Genomic DNA, 12413 nt, shown 5'->3' with positions numbered 1-12413 from the left:
CACATATGCAATCTTGTACATGTGTCAGATGATTTCTTTTCTTTCTTTCTTCTTTTTTTTTTTTTTTTTTTGTCTTTTTAGGACTTAGCCCACAACGTATAGAGGTTCCCAGGCTAGGGGTCGAATCAGAGCTGTAGCTGCTGGCCTATGTCATAGCCATAGCAATGCCAGATCCGAGCTGCATATGCAACCTACACCACACCTCACAGCAACACTGGATCCTTAACCCACTGAGCAATGCAGGGATCAAACCTGCATCCTCATGTATGCTAGTCAGATTTGTTTCTGCTGAGCCACAATGGGAACTCCTGGGTCGGATGATTTCTTTTTTTTTTTTTTTTTGTCTTTTTGCCATTTCTTGGGCCGATCCCACGGCATATGGAGGTTCCCAGGCTAGGGGTCCAATCGGAGCTGCGGCCGCCAGCCTACACCAGAGCCACAGCAAGGCAGGATCTGAGCCGCGTCTGTGACCTACACCACAGCTCACGGCAACACTGGATCCTTAACCCACTGAGCAAGGGCAGGGATCGAACCCGCAACCTCATGGTTCCTAGTCGGATTCGTTAACCACTGCGCCATGACGGGAACTCCTGATTTCTTTAAAATTAATTGCCAAAAGTGAAAAGTCTGTCAAAGGGTGAGATCATGTTTAAGGCTCTCAAGACATAACACCAAACTATAGTCCAGAACCATCCTACCAATTAGCCCTCCCACCAGCAGCACCTTGCAGTGCTCATCTCCTCTTCGCTCTCCATCATCCCACACACACTGAACACTGGTGTTTCCTGTACTGGTACATGGTGTGCCAGGCACTGACAAAGTCAGAGTCGGATCGAACATAGCCCATGCTGGAAGGGGCTAGGAGGACGAGACAGACAAGTGATCAATATTATAGGTCAATGTCCTGAGATTACAGTACAGAGAGTACAGAAAAAAACAGATGTCGTCATCTTTCTGGGACAGGTGTCATAGAAGGCTTCCTGGAAGAGGTTGGTTCTAAGGCTAGCCTTGAAGGATCATCTGGCTTTAACTGAGTAAAAAGCACAGAGACGGAGTGATGAGCCAGACCCAGGAAATAATCCAGGAAGATCCAGGTAGAGGAAAGGTCCCAGGCATGAATGTCCAGTACCTTTTCAGTGAACAACATAAAGTTCTATAAAGGTTGGATTAAAGGGGGCACAGGGAGGTGGGGACCACGGACAGGAGTGGTGGATGATGAGGCTGAAGAGGTGGCTTGGATCAAGAAGGGCTCTGTTAGCTAAGTAAAGGAGCTTTAACTTTATCCAGAAAACTGGATAAAACTCAGCAAACTGAAAACTTGGGAGGCAGGAATTGGCATCAAAACCTGTACAGGGTAGAGGCACACTGATCCAAGGGACCAGTGCTGATGTTGCATTCAAAAATTGCTATCATGGGAGTTCCCATCATGGCACAGCGGAAACAAGTCCAACAAGGAACCATGAAGTTGCAGGTTCGATCCCTGGCCTCGCTCAGTGGGTCAAGGATCCAGTACTGCTGTGGTATAGGTCGCAGATGTGGCTCGGATCTGGTGTGGCTGTGGCTGTGGTGTAGGCCAGCAGCTACAGATCTGATTAGACCCCTAGCCTGGGAACCTCCATATGCCGTGGGTGCAGCACTAAAAAGAAAAAAAAAAAGGTGAGACGAAAATTGCTGTCATTATCACTGATGAGCTCTCTGAGCTGGAAATAGCCACTTAACCTGTGTCTAGTAAAATAAAGGGGCTGAACTAGGTCCCTTCTGGTTCTAAATATGTATGAACTAGGGTACATCCTTTGACTTTTTTTTTTTTTTTCCAGAAAAGGTGGCCATTAAGATCCTGGACAAGACCAAGTTAGATCAGAAAACCCAAAGGCTACTATCCCGTGAAATCTCCAGCATGGAAAAACTGCACCATCCCAACATCATCCGCCTTTATGAAGTCGTGGAGACCCTATCCAAGCTCCACTTGGTGATGGAGTATGCAGGGGGTGGGGAGCTCTTTGGGAAGATCAGCACCGAGGGGAAGTTCTCAGAATCAGAAAGCAAGCTCATCTTCTCCCAGATTGTGTCTGCCGTGAAGCACATGGTGAGCGGGGTGAGGGGAGGGTGGCAGGGGTGGGGGGGCAGTGAGTCTTGCTCCCATTCCATTCACAGTGGAGCATGGGGCTGTAGTTTACCATCTAAGCATCCCAAAGGGCTTCTGCAGAAGTTGCCAGGAGTCACTCTGAGCAGCCAGATGACCCACTCCCTGGCGATACCCATTTCTCCAACCCATCATCCATTAACTGGAGAGCCTGCTTCTCGCTGCTTCTTGGCTTTGCCTTCCTAACTCTTTGCTTGGATGCCCTCCCTGCTCTTATCATATGTCACATTCCAAATCCCATCCCCACATCACGACCCAGCTCAATTCTGTCTCTCTCTGTGAAACTTCTCTCAGTTTCGGGTCAGCTTGCACTGATCTTTCATGCCTTTGGTGAAGGCCTCTAGCTCTTGCTGCCTCTGTCCTCAGGAGATCAACACTTAATTGTGTCATTCGTCTTTTAGTTCTCTGATTGCTTATTTCTTTAGATAAATCTGGACTCCTTTAGTACACCCCTCAGTTCCTCCTCCAACTGGTGCTTCCCCTCTTTGTGTTGACTGTGTTTCGAGGCACACAGGAGGAATCTGACTTGTGGACATGATGACCACTTGGAGTGCAAAATTTTCGGCTGCCCTCTTTACCTGGCTCTCAGTCCAGTTGGCAGGAAGCGACACTTGTCTGGGTCTCTATGAATTGAGAGGCTCTATTTAGTTTGCTCCTCTTCTTGGATGTCCTGAGGCAAGAACTGGGATTAGTGAGCTCCTAGCTGACTTATTAGCATTAGCAGGTTATTAGTGACCTAGGGGGCCCAAGATAGGAGTCAGGATGGAGGGGAAGGAAAATGAAGTGAGCAAGGGAGACCCTGAGTGTGATGGTGGTGGGTGTTTCCCATCTGTGGTCCCACCAGTTGTCGTTTAAGTGGCCCTGTGCTGGGGCAAACTCTCCCCAGGCCAGGGAATAAGACAGACCAAGCCATAGAGAAGATGAGCAGAGTCTTCCACATTCTACTTGGAAAAGAGATCTGGTGGGAGAGCAGAAGAGGACTCAGCAGTAGAAGATGCAGGCCGAGTCCTCTGAAGTTCTACACCTTGGCCTTTCTCCCAGCTCTCTGGCCTCTGAAAGGAAGGGGGAATGATAGGCATAGATCTGAAGTTCTTCCTGTTTGTTGCTATGTGCTGGAACCATCTGCACTGCAATACCGCATCACATATAGTTCTCATAACAGCCTTCCGAGGTGGTTCTCAGTATCCCATTTTACAAAGAAGGAAGCAGACACTCACATACCTAGAATTGAACCTAGAATTAACCAGGATGGCAGGCACCAACGCCTGGATTCTTGCTCCAGGCGTCCATCTGGAAAAGTAACATTAAGCCATTTCCCAAGAGGTCTCGGCATTGAACTGGTCAAGGGTCTTCAAGATTGTCTGGACCCGGAATGCAGGGGTAGGGGTGGGACCTGCTGCCAGAACCTTGTCAAATACATCATCCTCCCTCTACTGAGTCCTATAGAGGTAAAGGAGCCCCACCCACCCTGAGAAGCATGGGTGGAGAGATGGGGGAGGGCACCACACCTTCTTAGGGTTGGCTCTTAGTCAGGAGATAGCTCAGCCAGAAAAAATCCACATATGGGCTCAAAAACAAGATTACTGTGTTTCTCAAGATCTGGGTCTTACTTCTGGCATTGAATCTTGGGTCCACATGTGTGGGACAGACTCAATCCCTCACCACATGGAATAGAACCTTGGGTCTGTTTGGAGGGTGTGAGTCTTACATTTGGCTAAAGGTTATGACAGGGCAGCTCTCAAGGTTTGAAGTCTGACACGACCTAAGTTGTTCTCCACTGAATTTCTATTGTCACTCCATCATCACTTCATCCTTTCAGGGCAACTGATGCATTTTTAACATTGGTATTTTACCTTTAAAATGACTTGGCTTTTCCTCCCCCTATGTCTTCTTCCTCAGCATGAAAACCAAATTATTCACAGAGATCTGAAAGCAGAAAATGTGTTCTATACCAGTAATACTTGTGTGAAGGTGGGCGATTTTGGATTCAGCACAGTCAGTAAAAAAGGTGAAATGCTGAACACTTTCTGTGGGTCTCCTCCCTACGCTGCCCCCGAACTTTTTCGAGATGAGCACTACGTCGGCATTTATGTGGATATCTGGGCCTTGGGGGTGCTTCTGTACTTCATGGTGACGGGCACCATGCCATTTCGGGCAGAGACGGTGGCCAAGCTGAAGAAGAGCATCCTGGAGGGCACGTACAGTGTGCCTCCACACGTGTCAGAGCCCTGCCTCCGCCTCATCCGGGGGGTCCTCCAACCCGTACCCACAGAGAGGTACGGGATCGACTCCATCATGAATAATGAATGGATGCAAGGGGTGCTGTACCCCACCCCATTGGAGCCCTTCCAACTGGATCCCAAACACTTGTCAGAAACCAGCACCCTCAAAGAAGAAGAAAATGAGGTCAAAAGCACTTTAGAACATTTGGGCATCACAGAGGAACATATTCGAAATAACCAAGGGAGAGATGCCCGAAGCTCCATCACAGGCGTCTATCGAATCATTTTGCATAGAGTCCAAAAGAAAAAGGCTTTGGAAAGTGTCCCAATAATGATACTACCAGACCCTAAAGAAAGGGACCTAAAGAAAGGGTCCCGGGTCTACAGAGGCATAAGACACACATCCAAATTTTGTTCAATTTTATAAATTGCATTAGACTGCTGGTAATTAACCAAGATCTTTGTTGTTGCTTTTAAATTTTTTCACCAACTTGAGCAGAGACATTTTTGTAATTTTTAAATAAATTTAAATTTAAGATAAGCATTTTCCCCCTTAAAAATTCATCTATTAGCTTAGATTCTGGCTTGGTTTGCAATCTTGTCTCGTTTTCAAATGCTAGCATTCATTCATTTAATGAAGAAATACTTGTTCAGTACCTACTATGTGCCAGGTACGGTTTAAGGTGCTGCAAAGTAAAAAATATGCCAGGCCCTTCCTCTCCTGTGCAGGATATTCTAGTGCTGAACAAACGCACTAACAACAACAAATTTTTTTAAATATCAGTAGTGATAGATGCTAGGCAGATAGTTCATATATAGTGATCTGATACTAGAGGCTTGCCACTTTGGATTGGATCTTAGGGAAGGCCGGCTAGTGTGAGTAGCTGACAATCTGAAATCTGAACGAGAAAGAGGAGTGACTCTTGAAAAGCCAGCTGTGAGTATTCTAAGCATCGAGGGGTTTTAGATGGGGTTCCTCTACAACAGAGCCTAAGAAAAGGCTCCTTGTGCAGTAATTTATCTGAGAAGCGATCCCAGAGAGCAGTGGGGAGGAGCAGGGGAGAAACCTGGAGAGCCACTGCAACTTGGCCCAAGCTCCAGGTGACTGTCACCTAGTCCTGCAGGGCGCTCTGAGGAGCCTTATGAAACACATCTCAGGAGTGTGCCCAGGGTACTAAAAGGGAAAGCACTTATTCAGCAGCTCCTGTTCACCATTGGTCAAGGATGGCACCTCGATGTCTCCTGTCTTGCACTTCCAGATTTGCTGAGTGAGTGCCATGGGGTTCCCTGTGCTTCCTGACCTTAGTGTCAGAGCAGCCCTGGGGCAGGAAGTAAGAGGTACGTACCATTGACCCTGGGACAAGAATCTGGTCAAGTAAGACCTGCGTGAAGCTGTCCAGACCTGCATGGAAAAGGTCACTGCATCAGTGGCTGGAGAAGCAAGTGGGGCTGAGAGGATCTGAAGTGGTGCCAGCCTCTGACACAGCCCACCCCCGGCTCTCCTCAGATTCTCCCTCTGCCAAGCCCAGTCCTTTGGTATCAGTCTCCCTCATGGGGTGAGAACTGGAAGGACTTAATGCAGTGGGAATAGTAGAACAAGCCCCAGCAGTGGTTTTCAAGTTCCAGGGCCTCAGAATCACCCAGAAGTCATGTTAAAACAGAGTTTTTGAGTTAGTACTTCTGCAGTGGGGCCCAGGAACTTGCACTTCTAAGGTCCCCGGGTGATGCCAATGCTCCTGGTCCCGGACCACACATTGAAAACCACTGAGCTGCACTCCCTGAGGCTATGTAGTTGGACTCACACCTCCCTCCTCCATCAGCCATTCTAAATTTCCCTCACCTTTGGCCAGCATTTCAGCTTGTCTACATTGGGTGGTAAGATCCAGACCTTTATCACCCAAGGGTCTGAGCCCTTTGATGCCTTGCCTTTGCTGGGCCATGGTTGCTACAAGTGCCTCTTCACCATTATTATAAGGTCCCAAAGTAACACCCTTGTGTTCCAGGCATATTCCTCTTTAGCTCCTTATGAAAATCACAGTCAGTAATTCCCAGCACTATAATTAGCTCCTCTCTTTGTCAGTTGGTATGGGGAAATCCCAAAGTGACCACGTGATAATCACAGATTCCCATTCACTGGACCCCTATGGGGTTTCCTAGTGAAAGCATTCCCCTTCCCCAGGAACCAAAACCTCCAGTCTAGCCAAGCCTTAGGCGGTAGGGAAGAGAAGTACAAATTCAAGTGGTCACCGATTGCCAGGTAGTAAGAAAAGTCAGTTCTACTTCTACTCATTGGTTTCCAGACTTGTGTATTTTAACAGCAGGGGATACATGTCTACAAGCCCTGTCTTTTGTTTGTTTGTTTTTTCCTTTTATGGCCATACCTGCAGCATAGGAAAGTTCCCAGGCTATGGGTGGAATCGGGGGTTACAGCGGCAGGTATTGCTGGATCCGAACCACATCTGCAACTTACTCCACAGCTTGCAGCACTGCCTGATCCTTGACCCATGGAGTGAGGCCAGGGATGGAACCCACATCCTCACGGACACTACATCAGGTTCCAACCTGCTAATCCACAACAGGAACTCCCTATGAGCCATTGTTAAATCATGTATACATTCATTCTGTATATGAATGAATCATTCTGTATATGAATCCTGGAGAGAGCACCCCAGCCCTGCCTTAGCTGAGCCCCTCCCTTGCTCTATATGCTGGCTGCTTCTTGTTTATGGTGCTAGAGAGAAGTCCATCCTATGATCTTGCTATTGCTCCACTGATTTTTACCAAAACTGTGGTTCTTGAGGCAATGTTATATGCTATGTATGATATGACATGCAATGGGTCAGATATTCTCTTAAGTGCTAGCATGATTGTGTTGGAGGATTCACCGAAGGCAGGAAAGGCAAACCCATATCCTGAGATGTCAGTTCCTTAAAGATGAATCACTGCTGTGTCTGTGAATTTATGACTCTGTGGCTCTGATATCAGCTCATAAGGGGACAGTTCCATTTGCTTGGTCCCTCAGTGTCCCATAATCAGATTCTCAGTCTCCCCAAGGGCCCAGAAACACACCAAGAGCCTGAGAAGCTCTCTGTTGCAGAAAACATGGCCTCACTCCAGGCCCCTTAAAGGGCTGTGCTGTAATTTTCTACAGGGGTTGCCAGAGATACCTCTCAGTCTTCTAAAGTGCTAGGTATACAGTCAGAGTAGCAATGTAGTTTGCGCATTGAAGCCTGAAACTGCTGTAGATCTTTTTTCTTTGGCAGCCATTTGAAACCAGCAGCCCTGATAAATGGGTTGGAGTACTATGGCACGTACAATATATGTGCTTCTAAAATCCAGAGGCCACCCACCCTCTGGCACACATAAGTCTTAGTAGGGCATCTAGTGTGCCACTTTTCTGATGCCAAGTCCACCTAGCATGCTGCCACGATATGGTGGACCAGCATAATATTCTGCAGGATGTCAAGATGATGAAGTTCCTTTTAGACTATCTTGTGACATAGAACCGAAGATTTAACATCATCCAGGGGCATATTATATATACTTGTGGCAGCAGGCTCTTTCTTCAAGTCCTGGCTTCCCTCAGTGTGCACTGGATCTGTAAATTAAATCTGGAACTATATATATTTTCTCATTGTGACAGCGTCCACCAACCTGCTCACCAGTTTCTCTCTTTTCTTTTTTTTTGGTTATATAAGTTCAACTGTCACTCAGAACTCTGTAATCTCTTGGCCATGGTCACAAAGTCCTCCAAATCAAGGCTCTCTGATCCCCACTCCAGGCTTACTGTCCATTATATTATGTGCACCTCACCTCTGACATTTTAAGTAATGATGCATGGTCCCTGGCATTCTGGAATCCCATTATCTCCTCTAGTAACAGCATGCCCAGTTCCATGACAGCATTTCCCTCTGTCAGCCCCTGCCTGCAGTGGGCAGCCATCCCTGGGCTTGTCATAGATGCTGGTGCCCTCACCCCCACCCCAGTGCATTCTTTTGTAGCTGCCAACCAACATCACAGTCACAGCAATGCTGGATCCTTAACCCGCTGAATGAGGCCAGGGATAGAACCTGCATCCTCATGGATACTGTGCCGCTAAGCCACAACAGGAACTCCCACAGTGCATTCTTTATTGCCTTAGTGAAATCGGTGTCCTGGGTACTTAGGTGGTTCCTCAGCCTCACAAAATGAATCCAAACATTCACACCTCCTAGAACTTTCTAACCCTTTCCTTAATCATTTGGCACAGCAGTTCTACCACCTCCACCTTATTTGTATGCCATACTCATTTCCAAACCTCAGTAGCCATCCTGGCAGTAATATTAGGAGCAATTTCAGGTGTCCTCAGTCCAAGTCATGGATAAATGCTCCCATGACAATAAGCTGTTATCCTACCATATATTCTTTCCTTCACCTCCATCCCTGGCTCAATACCCTCAGGTTCCACTGGCACATGTTTCCCCTGGTTCCTGACAGTAGCCAGGTTCTGCAACTCCTTCGGTGTCTAAATATTTCCTCCCTCACAGAGGTTGTATTTCTCTACTCAGGCTGTGTTGAAGCATGACTGGTTCTTGGAGAATCGTTAAGAGGATCTCAAGGAGGTCAAGCATCCTCCTCAGCACGTGGCTCACCAGAGGCCTTGGCAGTCTCTTCAGGAAAGGAAGTGCCAAGTTGCTCCTGCCAGCCCCATACTAGGGGAATCCAGGTAGTCAACATCTGCAGGCTCACCCACCCTATTAGGCTGCAGTGTCCCACTCTCTTGCTATGGAGGCTGACTTTGATAAAGGAAAGCTGTCAAGACTGAATATTTTGGAGTTCCCTTGTGGCAAGGTAGGTTAAGGATCCGGGATTGTCACTGCTGTGGTGTGGGTTCAATCCCTCACCTAGAAATTTCCACATGCCTCGGGTATATACACACACATGCACAACTGAGTATATTTTGTCTCTTTTGCAGCTCAACTTGCTTTACTGAGCCTATTTTAGGTAGTTTTTTCTCAGCTACAGGAGATAAGCCCTTCTCAGCCCTTGCCTCAGGGCCCTCGGGCTTTCAGTGTGCCTTGAGATGAGTTATTAAACATGTATTTCCCACCCCCCCCCCCACCTCCCCTGCTGCCAGGCTTCCAGAGCAGTTAATAAAAGCTAGCTAGAGAGTTCCTAGGTGGCCCAGTCAGTTAAAGATCTAGTGTTGTCACTTCTGTGATTGGGGCTGCTATTGTGGGGTGGGTTCAGTCCCTGGCCCTGGGACTTCTGCATGCTGTGGGCGCCACCAAAAAATAAAAATAAAAGCTAGCCAAATCCATTGGTTCATCATTGCCCTACCATTCAAGTGCCAGGTACCACATGATCCAGTATTTCATCTTCCATGTTTACCGACAGATGACAGTCTTGGTAGCAACTATGCTGCTCCTGCAAGCCAGGGGTTGGTAGCACCCTGCTTACCAACAGCACATGAGTGTTGTATTGATGTCTTAACAAATTGCCACTAATGTAGTGGCTTGAAATAACACAAATTTACTATCTGACAGTTCAGTGAGACAAAAGTCCATTGTGGGTTTCACTGGGCTAAAATTAAAGTGGCATCAGAGCTGGGTTCCTTTCTGGAGACTCTAGGAGCAAACCCATTTCCTTGCTTTTACCTGCTTCTAGAGGTGGCTGATGTTCCTCAGCTCATGGTCCCCTTCCTCCATCTTCAGAGCCAGCAGTGGTCCATCTCTTTGATCATCTGTCTAGAGTCAACATCTTCCTCTGACCACAGCCCAGAAAGATTCACTGCTTTTAAGGGCCCCTGTGGTGGCCCCATGAGAACTCTGCAGTTCTGGGCTGTCTAATTATGAGTGTTGAATGACTTCCACAGGCACCTCGCCTCACAGAGAGACTGAAATGAGGGGTAAGTAATAGGATTCCAGAGGAATGTGCTATCATTTCTTGAGATCCTGGTCAAAGACTGCATGGAAGCAGTTGCCACCAATGTGACTGGAGTAGAAAGCAGGGCAGAGAAGGCCTGAAGTGGGGCGCAAGGTTTCCGATTGCACGCAGATCAAAGGTTCTGAGGCTGGAAAAACTTGGCACGTTTGAGGAATAGAGAAGGTGGGGTGGGCGAAAACGTAGTAGGCCTTAATGGCTGTAGTGCTGAGTTGAAGTAGGCGGGGCCAGATCCCTTTGCAAGCTTGAATAAGGAATTTAATACAGAGGGTGAAAAGTGCCTACTACTAAGGTAGTCCACGCAGCCTTCAGGGAGGAAGCAAATCCTGAACTGAGACCCTAAAGATGAACAAGATTTTGCTAAGATGGGCTGCAGGTGCTAGTTTAATAGCATGTAAAAAAGATCCGGAGGCAAACAGAAGCTTTTGCAAAGTTAGTTAAAAACTTTCATTTTTTTATTGTAGATGCCTGCACAATGATGAAATAAGAAAAAAGTTACTTTCTTGTTTTTTACTTCCAAGCATTGCAAATGGAGAGGCATTTTTTAATTATTATAAGCTAGAGAGCCCTAATGATATATAAACTTCCTGGGGATTGGTATTCATAATCTTCAGCACCACAGTACCACCTTTGTAATAATAAATTGGGGGGAGGAGGGGCGGAATCACAGGTCAACTATTTCCTTCCACCACCAGTTAGGAAAAAAACAGGAACCCATGATTTAAGTGGGTAGTTGCTAGAAATTTTAGAGAAAGTGTTCACTTCTATATTAAGATTATATAGCTTGACATTGTTTAAAGATCCTGCAACATGTCTTGCTCTCTCCGCTTCCACTTCAGTGTTTCAGGACATTTCAAATATAAAATAAGAAATGAAGTTTTTCAATTAAGTCATAGAAGGATCAAAAGTAGCTGTTTGCATATGTCTTGATTTCTGTGTAGTATTGATCTCAAATGTACTCATCACTGTTCATGAAATAAACAGAACCCAGAAGCTGGGGGGAAAAAGTTAATTGCACAAATTCCAAAAAGGAGAAAGGGAAGTGTAGAACTCTTAAAGCCATATTAATTAGGATCCTAGAATTTGCAGAATTAGGATCTAGAATTCCTGAAATTGCAGGATTAGAGAATATTGGCCTTATCTTTTAAATAACTCAGAGAAATTGGAGACTGGCCCAGGAAACAAAAGAAAGTATTAAGTACTGAATCTAGACATGACAGCATGATAAAATAGCTAATCAGCACTAGAAAATAATCTGGTTGAATTCCTAATTCATACAATCCTAGAAATTGATAGGGAATGAGATTATCTAGTCCAACATTACTGCCACTGCAGATTCTCTCTATAAAACCTCTGGGAGCACTAACAACTTGTGACCCTTAGGCTGGAGCCTCTAGCTGGTAGTAGGCAGTTAGTTCTATACTGGCTATAAATTTGCTTTTAGTGCTTAATCGTGAACCCTTAATCTTAAGTTGTTTTTAGGAAAATGCAATAACTCTCTTCATAAATATTTATGGAAAAATTTATACCTGCTTACCAGCCAATGTGGGAGTTAATTTCTTTGTTTGAAGTGTAAGAATAATAAATTATCAGTATAAATTTCTTCATACTAGGCAAATAGCTCCTTGAAGACAAGACCATATATTTTGTAAATCTTTATTTCTGACTTGAGCAGAGTTCTCCGCTTATATCAGCTTTTCAAATTTTTGTTGAAGAATGAATGAATGAATGAATGAGTTAGTGCATTAATGAACTGGAATGAAACAAATACCTATATTTTATTTATTTATTTTTTTGTCTTTGCTAGGGCCACACCCGCAGCATATGGAGGTTCCCAGGCTAGGGGTCTAATCGGAGCTGTTGCTGCCAGCCTACACCAGAGCCACAGCAACTCAGGATCCGAGCCGTGTCTGTGACCTACACCACAGCTCACAGCAACGCCGGATCCTTAACCCACTGAGCAAGGCCAGGGATCGAACCCAAAACCTCATGGTTCTTAGTTGGATTCATTAACCACTGAGCCACAGTGGGAACTCCAAATACCTATATTTTAAAATAGCACATTAGCTGATTCTTTGTCTAAACTGTTTAGTTCAAAGGGAAGAAGAATACTCAAATATCTGAAA

At 45.9% G+C, this 12413-nt stretch overlaps 1 protein-coding gene across 2 annotated transcripts in view; it reads left to right on the top strand.

Annotated features, from left to right (window-relative positions):
* Nucleotides 1-4906, top strand: part of NIM1K (NIM1 serine/threonine protein kinase) — a 71211-nt gene extending 66305 nt beyond the window's left edge. For both annotated transcript variants that reach the window (XM_047766000.1, XM_047765946.1), the window contains 2 exons: nt 1818-2086; nt 4043-4906. In XM_047766000.1, the coding sequence (XP_047621956.1) occupies nt 1818-2086; nt 4043-4792 (1019 nt within the window). In that variant the 3' untranslated portion in view covers nt 4793-4906. The remainder of the gene's footprint in view (nt 1-1817; nt 2087-4042) is intronic.
* Nucleotides 4907-12413: the final 7507 nt, after the last annotated feature.

This window comes from Phacochoerus africanus, chromosome 1 (assembly GCF_016906955.1).
Source record: "Phacochoerus africanus isolate WHEZ1 chromosome 1, ROS_Pafr_v1, whole genome shotgun sequence".
NCBI classification, from domain to species: Eukaryota; Metazoa; Chordata; class Mammalia; order Artiodactyla; family Suidae; genus Phacochoerus; species Phacochoerus africanus.
The sequence above is the reverse complement of the archived record's forward strand: the minus strand, read 5'-3'. Positions and strand labels throughout refer to the sequence as shown.